Source organism: Phytophthora ramorum (genome assembly GCF_020800215.1).
Source record: "Phytophthora ramorum isolate Pr-102 chromosome Unknown Phyram_PR-102_s0003, whole genome shotgun sequence".
Taxonomy (NCBI): Eukaryota; Oomycota; class Peronosporomycetes; order Peronosporales; family Peronosporaceae; genus Phytophthora; species Phytophthora ramorum.
Genome location: NW_027150649.1, coordinates 4,952,572 through 4,968,177, shown reverse-complemented (window position 1 = coordinate 4,968,177; position 15,606 = coordinate 4,952,572). Strand labels below are relative to the sequence as shown.

Sequence of the window (15,606 nt, the reverse complement as noted above, 5' to 3'; positions counted from 1 at the left end):
CTCCAACCGCGCGATTGTTGCGGTCAGTAATCCCCGATTGTTGCAGCGAAGTTGGCGACCAAACTTGCTTTGTGGTTCTTTGAGAGTGAGCCACGGCAAAGACATCTGTGGCAAAGACCGTCTGGGAAAGACTAGCGTACCTTATAGCGAGGCAGGTGCTGAAAGAATATTTGCACACGACCTGTAAACCAACATTTTCTGCATACATTTTGTAGCTCCTCCCTGTACAAGAGAGTTTTAGGCAAAGCAGCCGATGGAAAGCGCGTGCCTCGGCACAACGTCTCATTTGTAACATCAGCCATTGCCTGCTTTGAAGTCCAAGTCTTTTCTTCTTCGAGCGTCCATCGAGCGCCGCGTTATCTCTTGTCTACTGCCCTCCGACCGAGAAAACTCATCCTAACGCTAAGGACCTCAAGATCGAGACCATGCACGTGCACGTGGTCTCATGCCGCTTCATGCGCACCAGCTGCAGTGGCGGCCCCACCCGCTCTTCCGCCGCAACTTTGCGCAGTCTGGTCGTTTCTACCTGTAGATGGGCGAAGGGCCGACATTCTAACGGTCCATTCTCTGTAGGAGCACGGCGTCAAGGTGAGTCGGACGCTCTTCTTGTACAGCACTACAGCCAGATTAACGCCCGTGCATGCCGTCAGCTATTACGATGCATCCCTCACTACTGCCTGGAGATTCAACGGAGCTACTGCGGCTCCTCCGCTCACGTCCTAGTGATGTTCGCTGCTGAGATATCTGCTGCGAGTCAAGGGAATTTGGAATGGTCCCACTCGCGACTGACGTTCTGGTTGAGGAAGTCGGTGGGAGTCGTGCAAATGAAGACATAGATGGCGGTGAAGACTCGGCCACGCGAAGAGCATTGCCGTGGCCAACGACGTTCGGTCCGACTGCTGACCGTCTAACCACGAGGCAATTCTTGCTTTGCACGAGACGGATGTGACGATGCAAGCGGCGTGCTCGAGACTTCAAGAGATGTAAAAGACATCGCTTCTTTGGGCACGTTGAAACAACCGCTACGCGGCGGATGCCAGTCTGCCACGCTACGCCACTATCGCCGTTCCCGATAGCCTGTCAGACGAACTGCTGGGTGCTCAGGACTCGTTGTCATCTTATACTCGCTGCCGTAACTTCTCCGTGCAAGATTGTTTGGAGTCGTCGCAGGATGCGTATCGAACAAATTGCTGGGCAACGGCATGCTGAAGCACAAACAACTAGAAGCGACGTATACCCGGAGCTGGTCCCATTCGCTACTCCTGTCGAGACTCATCGCGATCGTTTATTGACGATAGTGCGGTCGCAACACCAAGGCAGAATCACGGAGGGAAACGTCGATGCTGACAAGGCGATCAAGCAGATTCGTGCAGGACAACCGGAATTACACTGAGCAGCTATGGAGTTTCAGTCGATTCGAAGAGAGGTAGGTTGTCGCTTGGTTGGATTTCGCTGCTGATGTTTAATTCTGTTCTTACCATTATGTGAGATTTTCAGTTTCGTGTCGAAGCTGGCTCAACGACTCATAACAATAACACACACGTCGTGCATCGACCATGGTCTAAAGTCATGCAAAGGCGAAAGAATCGGATCAACGGGCGCTCTGAATGGCGACTTTATTGGTGCATCTGCACTCTGTTGCCACTGCGGAAGCCGTCGACCAACACCAAGAAGTTCCGCAAAGCAGCAGCCAAAAACTACCAGCCGTCACGACTGCAACAGCAGACACCGTCTCGATAGCAGTACATTGGAGGTACAATGGTGTTTCGCTGGAGCTTTTCGAGGCGATGGATGTAGCCAGGTGGTCTCATTTCGGTGTGGTCGATGGGGTTTAACGGTCAAGCGTGTCCAATACTGTGCCGGTGGGTTGCTGTTGTAAAGACCCGCGACCATTGCTGTGGCTAGCGCTGCTTCCCTGGAAGACTATGGTCTAAGATCATAGATCCTTGATCTTCTACGATGGATCTCAGCTTTGCTCTGCAGGACGGCCCAACTGGAGCCCAAGTCTGAGCCAGACCCAACCGGATGGCGTGTTCCCTATGACTGACTGGGACATCCACCGTGGAGATGATTTCGAGGCAGAGATCGCGTGGTGTCATGTGTTCTTGTTGGTTCTGAGCTGGGGAGCGAATGGTGAGACCTGGTCGTCACGCTCGTGGACTGCTTTTAGCGTGCGAATGGGGAAGCATGCAAATGTATTGCGGTGGACACTGAACTTTCAGCTATTTCGCGCAAATCTCCGCTCGGCAGCTTGAACACTGTTCACGGAGGGGTGGAAAGGCGGCAGCAATGGACCCTTTACGCTTGAGAACCCGCATGATGACGAGGTTTGATCGCATACGCCAGTGAAATTACATCTATGTTGTTAAGCCATGGAGCTATATTATTATGAAGACCGCGGCTAGAAATCGCACGGTGGCTTCCGAATTCCGCGAGGTTCCAGCTCTCCAAGTCGTACGGATCACGGGGGAACCGCGACGTAGCCGCCTTGGACTTCCAGCTGAGGCACCCACTGGAGCTCTCTAAACACGACAGATCGACTCTCGACAGACAACCCCGCGAGTTTCGGCTGCGGGCTCCATGGACTCTGCGGACGAGTGTCGTCGTGCACTGCGTGGGCAACGACGCCACGGAAGAATAGGAAGCGGTCTCGTGGGTCGACAGAGGTAGACGAGCCCCGCTCGTCCAGATGCTCTTCCAACACAAACGTCATGCTGACACGTTGAGCGACAGTGCCGAGGCTACGTTTGCTCCTGTCGTGACCCCCGCGGGTTCGACCACTACTGTGCGTGTCCAAGCTACTTTGTCTACACGCGTACAAGTCGACTTCAAGCGTGTGTGTTCTGTGGGAGAAGCGCGCAGCGTAGTCTCCAATGGACCACCCCCCAGAAGTCGGCAACCTGGCTGAGATGCCGCCTGGAGTCGCGCGAAAGCCTCGCAAGCGTCCATCCAACACCAGGTCTGTAGGCTCCACCCCGTTCACCATAGGGAGCACTGAGCGCACAGATAACCGCGAGCCGCCGTCCTGAACCGCGATGTCAATACAGGCGAGTTCGTGTATCCACCGCGACAACTCCACGAGTGAGGGCTCAGCTGACAGACTCGGCTCCTGCGGAATGCTAGCTACATGAATTGAACCTGGTTCTAGCAGCCATCGGCGGCTCCACGACGTATCAAGTCCGCTCGACCCGCCACTCGGACTTTCGCTTTGATTCGTGTCTCTCACGAACATTATCTCCTGGACCTGGGCCCCGAACGCACGGAAGAGGCCCTCTACTGTCTCCACTTGCGAGTTCGAAGGCGTTTGACCCATTAGCAACGTCGACACCTCGACGCGGAGTGCAGTGAATCGCGGCCGGCTGTAAATCACGGACAGCACTTCGTCCACCAGCGCTGGGAGCGCGATGCGGTCCCCACCTGGCGATCCCAGCTGAAGTACATCGCCCAGTACATCATACAGATCTAACACCAGCGCAATAAACCTCTGACGAAGCTCCTGTTTATCAACAATACGCTCGGACCCCACAGCAAATGCCGACTGGAGCGCGTACTGGGTCGCGCGCGAAGACAACGCGCGAAGCAGAAGATGAACGGCCGATTGCGTGACCGTCTGCTCGCGCGAGGGCCACTGCTCGTGTGGAAATGGCGGTGTGCTCCTGCAAAGGCCGAGCAAGAACGAGCTCATGACTCCTTCCAGCTGTGGCGTTCGGCTCCCAGGCGACGCACGAAGCGCGCCAGCTGCACGCCGCCAGTGTGATCGGATCTGCCCGTCCAAGCTGCCGCCAGTGACCCCCACGTCGGACAGGGACACGCAGCTGAGAAAGCGCCACAAAATGGCCAGGTGCTTCGCTTTCTCCACCAGACCAGAGTGGCGGGCTCGGGCGTCGTACACCCAGAAGACCAGGTCACTGTCCATGCTGTCGGCATTATGGTTCGCGTTGCCAGCCTGAGTGGTAGCGCACGCTCGTTGGTCTTCTGGCGCATCCTCCACCTTGCTCTCGAGGTTGAAGCTGCTTGGATCAGGCAGTGGACCCGCTGGTTGCCGACCACACGAGTCGATCTCCATGTCGCCTGACGTCGAGGCAGCAACATCAGGGGTATCAGCAGCCACCGCTGCAAACGCGCTGTCAGAGGCCGTTTCGAGTGCAGGCAGGTCGCATCCCGCGTCGCGGGAATTGTTACCAGAGCGTCGATAGGAGATGAGAGAAAACCCAGGCGACTCGTGCCGCGCTAGAACTGTCGCGTCGACCTCCCCTGGCTGCGAGCTGGTGCCTCTGAGCTGGAAGACGTACACAACCAGGTGGTGCGTCATCTCCCGCTGCGTCCTGGTGATGCTGCTGTCGTAGCTGTAGAGCCACTTGGGGAACCGGTGGTTGTTGAGCACGTACAAGGCGGCATTCTGCGCATCCCACCCGAGCACCACAACAAAACAATCAACTCCTGTCCTAGTGCCCAGCAACTGACAGAGAACACCCGCGAACCTTGGGGAGCGCCTTCTGCTTCACCTCTCCTTCTCTATCTGCTCGGATCCACTGCGTCTGCTTCGCCTGCCGCTTGCCAGTAGCCACGAGACTCGAGGGTAGCGGCACAACCTCCCCGGGTTGAAGTTTGCGCTCGCTCTCCTGGTTGGGCTCGTCCTCCCCCTCGAACCCTGGAGTGGTCGCGATCTGTGCCGGCCACAGGGGCACGACCCGCGAAGGCTCAAAGCGAGCGCAGACAAACAAGTTCGCTCGACTAGCAGCGGGCAGCTCCGCGGCGAACGTCAGCTGCACGTGGATGGACGTGCCGCAGTAGCAGCGCTGGACGTGCTCCGGACAGCAGTGCGGGAAGCATCGCAGGAGCTGGATGGGGGTCGGACACAAGAGGCCGCAGTTCAGTCGAGAGGATCAGTACCCTCTGCGATGTTAAAAGGAGGCAACGGACCTTGACGCCGCGTTCTCGGTTGCTCCTGATAGACACAAAAGGGTTAGTGCACTGCTGCGCGCAGTGGACGGAGACCGAGGCCGCACCTGGCGTAGTAGCGGCGGAAGAGCGGGTGGTCGTCCTCACTGCAGCTCAGGCGCGTGAAGCGGCATGAGACCACACGCACCATGGCTTCGATCTTGTGGTCCTAAGCGTTTTCCCGGACGGATAACGAGGTGACGGGGACAGAAGCGCAGCACTCGAGAGACGCTCGCAGAAGGAAAATGCCATTCGACATCAAAAACCGGCGGCTGTTACAAATGATCTTCCAACGGTTGTAAGTCTCTTGTATAGAAGGAGACGGGGTACTTATCGGTGCAAATGTATACCGAAAATATTGGTCTCCAGGTCGTGTGCGAATACTCTTTCAGCAGCCGCCTCGCTATAAGGAATACCTGTCTCCCAGAACCCTCGCCGCAGATGTAAAGCCCTCCTTGCCGCTGCTTGTGTAGATGCACAATGGCTGTGCTCAGTCTCAAAGAACCACAAAAGGCAAGCAAGACTGGGCGCCGACTTTGTTGCAGCAATCGGGAATCACCGACCAAACAATTGCGGGGTAGGAGAGACGTACGCAGTGAGCACCAATCGTCTGACACGTAACTTGGAGCAGCAGCAACAACAGCGACAGCATTGCGGCTGACGCTCTGGTCGAGCGATAGTTGGGGAGGCGGTGGGAGTCGTACAGGTGAAAGTAGATGGCGATGACGAAGGACGGAGAGAGCAAAGACACAAGAGCTGCAGCAAAGAGCTTCGGTGGATCGCCGTCATTGACGCCGGATTCAGGGCTGATGTTGTAAATCGGAGCTGAAAAGACTCCAACACCCGCTGCTGATCATCTAACCATGAAACAATTCTTGTTTTGTACCAGACTGGTGTGACTGTGCACGAGACCTCAGCAGAAATACAAGAATGAGCTTCTTTGGACGCATTGAACAACCGCTTCGTGCGTGCGGATGCTATTGCATGTTGATCTGCCACACTTCGGCAGTTCCGCCGTCCTTGACAACCCGCCAGACGAGCTGCTGGATGCTTAAACTCGCCGAATTTTCGTGCCGAAGCAGCGGTTGCTTAGTGCGTGGGGTCATCGCAGGACGCGTTATCCGTGTAAATTGGCGACGGCGTTGCATGTTGGTGATGCACATACGACACGGAGCGACTTATGCCTCGGAACTAACTGCTTGCTACTCTTGTCGAGGCTCATCGCGATGCAGCGGCCAACAACGACGCATAATATCAGGGACGCTGCAAGAAAGTGTTGATGCCGACAAGCTGAGCGTTCTTGTGTAGAACGACCAGGGTAAGCTGGAATTTATCACCTTCTACAATGAAAAGAAAGGTAGGTTGCCGATTGTTTGGCTGCAACTCGCTGCTTGATCGTTATTGTCTTCTTGCTATTGCCACAATAGTATTTTGTGGTCTGGCTTGGACATGTCGAATCTGGCTCAACGACACATGATAAAGTCACCGTGCTCTGACCTTGGCCTGAATGGTTTGGATGAATATAATTCGGATCAACCGGCCATGGATCGGCAGCAACGCTGTTCGCCAAATGGACCTATCACGAGGTCATATTTTTATGCTTTCTGATGTGCAAGTGGTCTCATTTCGGTGCTCGAAGGGGGATCGGTGACTAGCGCGTTGGAGTTGTGTCGAATATCATGCCAGCGGATCGACGTTGTAAAGCCTCTCGACAAGTGCTGTGGGTGCCTACCGTTGCTTTCCTCAATCATGAGCTGAGACGATGGATCACAATTTTGCTCGATAATCGCTTCGTTTTATGACTTGTTGGGCCAGACCCAGTAAAGAAGCTGATGGCGTATTCACTATGAGGAATGATCGGACATGTACTACCGGTAACAGTTTTGTGGGCAAAGATGGAATTGTTACATGTGTTCTTGATTCTGAGCAGGGAAGGAGTGATGAAAATTGGTCGTGAGGTTCGAGGACCGGTTCGTTCGTGCGAATGGGGAGAGATGCATAATGTATTACGGCGGGCACTGGATTTCCAGCTCATTGACGGCAGCCAAGGGCCCTTTTTGCTAGCAACAGCCACGAGCCTACATTATTCACGTCCACGAGGAGGTTTGATCGCATTTCGAATACTACGTCACAAAAACGAGAACTTCACAATGTATCTATGTCTGCTTCAAACCATTGAGCTACATGTATGGCTAGAAATTGCGATGGTGGATCCCGAGTTCCAAGACCAGGTATTATAGAAATGGTCCATTCGTCCAGATGCTCCTCCAGCACAAACGTCCTGCTGGCACGTCGGACGACAGTGTGTCGAGGCTGAGTTTGCTTCTGTCGTGGTCCTCACGGGTTCGGCCACCACTGCGTGTGTCCGCGTGCAAGCTACTTTCTCTAAACGCGTAAAGTCGACTGCAAGCGTGATTGACGACACCGACGTTGAACAGGACGCCACACGACCGATTTTCACTGCACCAGCGTCAATTCTGCAAGGTAAGCGCTGTATTAATAACAGGGTGTTATTCCGTGTTGTCTGGCCCACAAGACTCTATTGTTCAGCATCTCTAGGGCTGCTCCGCCACCTTGCTCTTTGTCGGCTCGTAGTGCTCGAACGTGTTGTATCCCTTGTCACCCATAGCGGCGTCCCAGAAGTATTTGTAGTCCGGCACCGCGTTCACAGGCCAGTCGTTGTGGAAACGCTCAGCCAAGTCTGGGTTTGACATGAACAGACGGGCAAAGCCCACCATGTCGGCAGCACCACTGCGAATGACACCCTCGGCCGTGTCGCGCGTGTAGCTGTTGTTAGCCATGACAGTGCCTTTGAACGCCTTCTTGGCGTCGAACACGGTCAGCGTGCGGCTCTCGGTCGAGTAGCCGAAGCCGAAGCCATCCAGCACGGCCAGGTAGGCGAGTCCGTGCTCCGACAGACGCTCAAAAGCGTACGTGAACATCTCGTTGTTGTCCTTGCTGCCCATGCCACCGAACACGCCGTTAGGCGACAGACGCACAGCGATGCGACCAGCAGGAAACACGGTCTTGAGCGCCTCCACGATCTCGTGAAGAAAACGGTATCGGTTCTCGTACGAGCCACCGTACTTGTCCGTACGCTGGTTGGTTGACGACTGCAGGAACTGGTCCACCAGGTAGCCGTTCGCTCCGTGAACCTCCACGCCGTCGAAGCCCGCACGCTTGGCGCGAATGGCACACTGGCGGTACATCTCAACGACGTCGGGGATCTCCTCCGTCTTGAGCGCGCGTGCCTTCTCGAAGTCCGTACGTTCGCCACTGGCATCGCGCGTAGTGCCACCGACGTACTGCGTCGCCGAGGCCGAGACAACGTCGTTGGTCGGGTGGAACGACGGGTGTGACTGACGGCCCATGTGCCAGAGCTGCAGGAAGACCTTGGTGCCCTTGGCGTGCACACGGTCCACGAGCTGCTTCCAGGCGGCCTCCTGCTCGTCCGTGTAGAGCGCCGGCGCGCCATACCATCCAAAGCCCTGCTCCGAGATGCCACAGCCTTCCGTGATGAGGAGACCGGCGCCCGCGCGCTGCTCGTAGTACACGATGTTGCGCTCCAGCGGCACGTGCGTGTCGGGATCCGAGCGCGCGCGCGTCGTGGGGCCGTAGACGATTCGGTTCTTGATCTCAAGGTCTTCGCTGAGCTTCAGAGGCGTGAAGAGCTTGTAGTCGGCGGTGACAGACGACATTTCAGTTTGGTCTTGCTGGCGGCTTGGAGGCTGTTGGGTAAATTGGAGAATGAGAGTCTTCACAAACGAAGCGTTGCTGTCGGTGCCTTCTTCAGGGCAACGTGCGTCTCCTGGAAGTGAATGGGGCCCATGATGCGTTATCTACGCCGTTGACGCAAGGGCAACGTCTGCACATTCGTTTACCAATGCACATCATGCATTCAGCCCCAGCGGTGACCAACAAAAAGTTGACGTACGAGCGGTGGGCTGTCGACCACCGAAATGCAAGATGATTCGCTAATCTGTCGCGACATTTTTGTCGGACACAGCGTTCAAGCCGCGTCTGCAGTGCAAGACTGCGCAGAGGGTGCCGCCACTTGCCGCGTGGCCTCTTTGACTGTTAATAAGCAGGAGCAGATGAATAAGTATTTGGCCCGAGGTAGACTCATACTGACTGACTGTAGTCAGCGACCATTAATAGAGACGTTGGCTGCAGTGTTACAGGGTCCAGATCGAGCAAACATGAGTAGATTTTGCAGTGTTGGCCTTCGTAGCCCTGCCACCGTCAGATTTTGCTGCCTCCTGCCGCGCACTTGTCGAGAGGAGTTCGTCGCTTTGCTTCGGTTCTTGTCTTCCGAGACAACCTCGACACTGCCTGCGTACATGTAGTCCATTTGTACGGCCGCTCGTCCGCGGAGATGCTTCCCAGTCTCCCAGGAACGCTCAGGACTGGTTCTAGCGTGCGCGTTGTGCCCTTGCATGCTGGATACCGCACACGCGTCGCATACTGTCCAAACAAACAGCGATTCCTACGCGCGACCACGCCTGCGACAGACTGTACTTCAAAAAGCATGTGGCACTGCTATGCCACAGCACCGCCACTCTGCTTGTGCGCAAGTTATTAAGCAAGACTCCCCATTTCGACTCGAGCTTCGAGCTCACCACGACGGATTCCACCGCGTTCATATTCGAGTCACGAATCATAGAGGCCTGGCATGTACAGTCGTGCACTTTGAATTCGACATCTCTATCAATGGATCACCTATGATAATAAGTCATCACTGAGCCCAAATTAAAGTCAGAAAAGGACCTTGAGAAGTGATTGTTTCTCGATTATGATATTATTCTCACTGCAGAAAAGGAGGTGCACAACTGTAGTGGACCGCATCATCGAGCAAGTGACACGCCAACGACCAGACGATTGCTTGCTTGCTTCAGATTCGGTGCACCTCCTCATTTGACAAAGTGCGTGGCAAGGTGCGCGGCTCTTTAGCTTCCGATGGCTCCTCCACTTACCAGCGTTAACGTTGTGGCCCGCTCGCACCCGGGCATCGCGGAGCTTTCGCACGTGACGGCCGCGTTGTCGGCGTTTCTCGACCGCTCTTCCAGTCTGCCACTGTCTCGAGCCTGTGCGGTGGGGTCCGTGGCGCTCCTGCAGCGAATTTGGGACCTCAGCAAGTCAACGGAGACTACCACGGACCCGTGGTGCCAACCCTCGAACGCATGGTGTCCGGCTCGGATGCTTTGGACCAACACGTTTTACTACCAAGACCAGTTCGCCAAGGGGATGCTCGAAGCGTGCAAACACGCAGACGTGAGCACGGTGCAGTGGCTCATAGAGCACTTCTCTAGCTGCGTCGTGCCTGCTCAAGCAGTAGAGGCGGCGGCTCAACGGGGCCAGCGTGACATCCTGCAGTTGTTGCTGAGTGTCCATGAACAATTCAAAAAGCTGTCGATGCCTGGAGTGCGAGCTCGGGCGGAGAAGAAGCCGCACCAGGTCAAGTTCTGGGAGAGCAACGCCTTGCTGGCTGCTGCGACCGGAGGACACGGCGACCTGGTGGTTTGGATGTACGTAGACGTCTTCCACGGCTTTTACATGCAGAGCAATCAAGAAGTCATGGACCAATTGGCCCGCCATGGCGACATGGAAGCTGTGCAACGACTGGTTGGGGGCGGATGGCAGCCTCCCCGGATCGATTTCGCAGCAGAAGGAGGCAATGTCCCTATGGTCCAGTGGTTGCTGGACCAGCACGTTACCGTCGGCAAGCAGTGGGCACTCAAGAATGCGGCGGCAATGGGTCATCTGGAGACCGTGAAGCTGCTGGTGAACGACGGCATTGTGCATCTCGACGGGCAAGCGTTCTGCGATGCGTCAGCGAACGGCCATTTGCCGGTTGTGCAGTGGCTGAAGGAGAACAACCTGGGATGGAATTTGGCATACAAAGCCATCGACGTGGCGGCAAGCAACGGGCACTTGGAGATTGTCCAGTACCTTCGCAGTGATTGCTCTGCGAAGTGCACGCACGGGACAATGCGTGCAGCCGCGAGCAGTGGCCACCTGCACGTGGTCCAGTGGCTTCACACTCAGTTTGCAGACTACCCCAATGTTGATTTATACGAGGCCGGCTCAAAGCAACAGTTCAACACCACGGTTATGGATATCGCCGCGATGAACGGCCACCTCGATGTGATGAAGTATTTGCACGACATGGCAGAGGTGATGGAGACAGCAAATGCGACGACCGTAAACCAGACGGAGATGCTGCCCGGTCAAGCTATACTCGTGAAGACTGTGCCAGCATGTACTCCTGCTGCGATTCAGTTTGCAGCCGCAGGCGGCCACCTCGAGGTGCTACAGTGGCTTTATCTCAACTACTGGGTAGAACCGTCCCGGGACGTCGTGGACGTCGCTGCAGCAAGTGGTAATTTAGAGATGATCAAGTGGCTTCACGACCACGTTGGAGCAAAATTCTCTGCAGCTGCAATGGACGGTGCAGCGCGAGAAGGTCATTTGGCTGTGGCCCAGTGGCTGCACGAGAACGCCTCCGAGGGCTGCACAATCAAGGCAGTCGATGACGCTGCAGCTATGGGCCATCTTGAGGTCGTGCAGTGGCTGCTCGAACATCGAACCGAAGGATGCTCAGTTAAAGCTCTAGATGGAGCTGCAAGTGGCGACCACTTTGATGTCGCGTTGCTCCTGGCTTCGAGGCGTCCAGAACTCTGCAGCGCGGAAATCGAATTCATCGACAACATCTACATCAGTTCCTGGATCGCGGAAACACACTCTCGCCGTGGATGATAAATGTCTGCAAAACCGAGACCTTACACCTCCTAGATACATACACTCGATAGCAGAAGAAAGATCTGGCTAGACTAAGTATGCTCTTAATTCCATGCAGCCCAGCGAAAACATGTGAGCAGGCCGCGAGTACAAAATAGTACTGTAGTATCGCTACTGAAACTATAGTAGCCAGTACTTTGTAGAGATTCTATTACACTGATACAGTACTATAGTAGCCAGTAGTTCGCCCTCTCGCTCGGATAGTACTGTTGAGCTACTGCCCGTATCCAGAAGCCACTGGCGATCGGCAATCTAGACCACTGCCATGGATAGTAAACCAAAAACGCTGTCGCTTGCCATTTTGCAAGTTTCTGGACTTGAGGCCATCTTCCTCGTCTTCCTCGCACTACGGGTTGCAGCATGCGGGGTCATTTCTCGTATAATACCTCGCTGGTAGTAATTTAACACAACGATTCGTTGCACTGCCACTCACATGACTCACGTGAGTTGCGTATTTTGTGGGGCGCTTGAGTGCTCCGCATTTTGCTCTGCATGGATGACTATCTTTGAGCCACTAACGCGGTGGCATTAAAGCGACTCGCAGGTGCCACCATCGGAGTCTTGTGATCGCCAAGTTGCAGCAGACCCCACGATGGTCTTAGGGCCTGTGGTCACATAAAGGAATGTGCCACGGACGTCTTGGGGGCGTATATTCTCGCGACAGTGCCGACACGGCATTTCGCAAATTGGTTCTGTATCGTCCCGTACAATCATCGTCGAAACGCCAGCGAATAAAGCCATGTACACGGAATTCCGCTACTGGCGAGGAGAGTTATGTGATGGCGGGGCATAGGCATGCTTCGCATGTGACTTCGTGGGTGAGGACGAAGTGCTCCCGTATGCGTTGAATGGGATTGTTCGTCGGGACATGAAGGTACACCGACACAAAAAGGCTGATCACCGCTGGACTACAAGCAAAAGCCCTCGCTCGTTCTCTCCTGATCAAGTTACTCCGCAACGAAAACAACTCCCTGTACGACACAGTGGGTTCCAGACTGCTACTGATATTAGGTTGTTCGGACATGTAATGTGGTAGCACTCAGAGCAGTGGTCTTCTTGTTGTGGAATAGTCTAGGCGAACGCGGATGAGCTGGTTATTGTTACGTTAGCTTTTTAACCCGGTACTACTTCCGCTATCAACATCTAGTGCAGGAGTGTCGATAATGGCCCCCGTTGAGTTGTAGGATTCCCGTCGGACCGCTAAGCAAGCTTAACGTACTTGGCGTACATAGAGGCAATCTCGTCCGCGCTGAAGCCAGAGGATTTCAAGAGTTTGGAGGTTTCCTTGCTGATGATGCTGTTCTTTTTCAGGAAACCCCGCAGCTTTTTAGCGGAGGTCCCACTCGAGAAAACGGTGATGCCCCTCTCTTCGTCGGCTTCATCGTCGGCTTCATCGTCGGCTTCGTCGTCGGCTTCGTCTTCCTTTGCGGTTCGAAGAGACCTCTTACCGCCGACCTCGCTGGAGGCACCAGCCAGCGAGCGAAAAGCGGGGACGGTGCCAGTCCCAGTCGTTGAGAGCTTGATCTGAGCGGAGTCGGCACTGGCAGAGACGACGTTGGTGCTTGCAAGAAGTGTGGCTGCAGCCACGAACAGGATGTAGTGAAGGCGCATGTTTGGGCGGTGGTCGACGCTGGAAAGGTGAGGTGTTGCTTGGAAAGCAAATTGCGAACTGAGTGTGGATCGAGCAGGGGGGTGAGAGAGGAGCGCCAAATATGCCTGCCGCTACTGTACAGTTGTGATGTGATCTCGCTTATCTTGAAGGCCAATGGGTCATTCCCAGGCTGAATTCAGTGACGGCTGCCGGCTTTTGATCTTCCAGTGAGAGTGGCAGATTACGGTTGGCAAGTAATCACACGAATACATGTACTTTCTTGAAGGTCGAGCTAAATGAGTACATATCTCAGCCACCAAGATTACCGCCGCAACAAGCGACTCGCAAGTGCCATGATCAGATTCTTGTGATCGCCAAGTTGCAGCAGATCCCACGAAGGTCTCGCCGTGTAGTATAGTAATAGTGATGTCAACGCTGGGCGAACTGGCTGTGAACTCTATCCATTTTGATGGCCCAGAATAATTCAACCAAGCTCGTCCCAAACTCCAGTATCCTAGTTTTAGTAACACTGGCAAGACTTACAACTGCAGCACATGCATTCTAAGCCTTGGGGTTACCTGACTCGGTGTATTCTACCACGGTAATCGTCGGTACAACAATCTCCACAGCAGGTACAAGATTTGAAAAAGGTAAACTATCGACTTCGTTGTACCAGCATGCGACAAAGTCAGCCAACGCATGATCGCACTGCAAGATCGGTCGTCAATGAATTCAGACCTAAGGTATGACCCATTGGCCTTCAAGATAAGCGAGATCACATCACAACTGTACAGTAGCGGCAGGCATATTTGGCGCTCCTCTCTCACCCCCCTGCTCGATCCACACTCAGTTCGCAATTTGCTTTCCAAGCAACACCTCACCTTTCCAGCGTCGACCACCGCCCAAACATGCGCCTTCACTACATCCTGCTCGTGGCTGCAGCCACACTTCTTGCAAGCACCAACGTCGTCTCTGCCAGTGCCGACTCCGCTCAGATCAAGCTCTCAACGACTGGGACTGGCACCGTCCCCGCTTTTCGCTCGCTGGCTGGTGCCTCCAGCGAGGTCGGCGGTAAGAGGTCTCTTCGAACCGCAAAGGAAGACGAAGCCGACGACGAAGCCGACGATGAAGCCGACGATGAAGCCGACGAAGAGAGGGGCATCACCGTTTTCTCGAGTGGGACCTCCGCTAAAAAGCTGCGGGGTTTCCTGAAAAAGAACAGCATCATCAGCAAGGAAACCTCCAAACTCTTGAAATCCTCTGGCTTCAGCGCGGACGAGATTGCCTCTATGTACGCCAAGTACGTTAAGCTTGCTTAGCGGTCCGACGGGAATCCTACAACTCAACGGGGGCCATTATCGACACTCCTGCACTAGATGTTGATAGCGGAAGTAGTACCGGGTTAAAAAGCTAACGTAACAATAACCAGCTCATCCGCGTTCGCCTAGACTATTCCACAACAAGAAGACCACTGCTCTGAGTTCTAATCCAGCTTAGCGTCGCTAAAACAGATTGGCTATTGTTAATTATAATTGTTCCTTTTGGGTAAAAAAAAAAAAACTTTAATGAAACGCACAACACAGTTTGTACCCTTCATTTTATCTTTTTAACAAGACTTTTTACGCTCGAGTAGTAAACGGGTAGGGGATACCATTATGATTCCCGCCTAGGTGCGGTTATGAATGATATATACATGTACCTCTTTATAGGAACTTTAAAAATCGAATGACTCGTGATTCAAATTAGAAAGCGCGGAAGTAACCTCTGGTAAATGAGTTAGCAGTCATTAAAGTGAGGGTAACTTTTATGACCCCTTGAAATGGATTTTTTGTATCAGCCATAAAAAAAATCCATGATCAAAGGACGCTTTAGGTATGCTTTACTGCGGAGATTTCGGGGGAGAACTCACCGCTTCGTGGCAGCAAGATCCGAATAGAGTGAGTAGTCAGTTGGATTTGGCGAAATGTTCCCTAAATTGAATGCAAAGCGTCGAGGAGGCGTCCATAAGAAGTCCGTAAAAAGTCAGACGAGTGTACTGATTGTAGTGTGGGCGTTTGGTTTGATTTAATATTCAACGATTCAATACATTTGCTGTCTTTGAAGGTGTCACTCTTCGCCTACCACTTCTGAATGTTCAACTACAGTAGAGGAGGTCACTTTTGTTTTGGTGAGCTGCACAACACGTGATGGATCTCTTGACCGCCATACACAACAAAGAATTGGGGCAAATGGTGCAAGGAGCTCGCAATCTGTTCTCTCGTGTTATTGACTACCGC

At 54.1% G+C, this 15,606-nt stretch overlaps 5 protein-coding genes across 5 annotated transcripts; 2 read left to right on the top strand and 3 right to left on the bottom strand.

The window, feature by feature from the left end:
• Positions 1–2,461: 2,461 nt before the first annotated feature.
• On the bottom strand, positions 2,462–5,092 carry KRP23_4592 (uncharacterized protein; the record flags this gene model as incomplete). The annotated part of the gene is made up of 5 exons (XM_067889568.1): positions 2,462–3,285; positions 3,418–4,399; positions 4,482–4,841; positions 4,924–4,948; positions 5,010–5,092. The coding sequence occupies 5 exons, from the start codon at positions 5,090–5,092 to the stop codon at positions 2,462–2,464; spliced, it is 2,274 nt and encodes a 757-aa protein (XP_067748717.1).
• Positions 5,093–7,496: 2,404 nt separating this feature from the next.
• On the bottom strand, positions 7,497–8,639 carry KRP23_4591 (putative 12-oxophytodienoate reductase 11; the record flags this gene model as incomplete). The annotated part of the gene is made up of 1 exon (XM_067889567.1): positions 7,497–8,639. One exon carries the CDS (start codon positions 8,637–8,639, stop codon positions 7,497–7,499), a length of 1,143 nt encoding a protein of 380 aa, XP_067748716.1.
• Positions 8,640–9,897: 1,258 nt separating this feature from the next.
• KRP23_4590 (Secreted RxLR effector protein 124) lies at positions 9,898–11,815 on the top strand (the record flags this gene model as incomplete). The annotated part of the gene is made up of 2 exons (XM_067889566.1): positions 9,898–10,791; positions 11,798–11,815. 2 exons carry the CDS (start codon positions 9,898–9,900, stop codon positions 11,813–11,815), a joined length of 912 nt encoding a protein of 303 aa, XP_067748715.1.
• A 1,124-nt stretch (positions 11,816–12,939) lies between these two features.
• KRP23_4589 (uncharacterized protein) lies at positions 12,940–13,350 on the bottom strand (the record flags this gene model as incomplete). Its single annotated transcript, XM_067889565.1, has 1 exon — positions 12,940–13,350. The coding sequence occupies one exon, from the start codon at positions 13,348–13,350 to the stop codon at positions 12,940–12,942; it is 411 nt and encodes a 136-aa protein (XP_067748714.1).
• An 888-nt stretch (positions 13,351–14,238) lies between these two features.
• On the top strand, positions 14,239–14,649 carry KRP23_4588 (uncharacterized protein; the record flags this gene model as incomplete). The annotated part of the gene is made up of 1 exon (XM_067889564.1): positions 14,239–14,649. One exon carries the CDS (start codon positions 14,239–14,241, stop codon positions 14,647–14,649), a length of 411 nt encoding a protein of 136 aa, XP_067748713.1.
• Between the last annotated feature and the right edge of the window lie 957 nt (positions 14,650–15,606).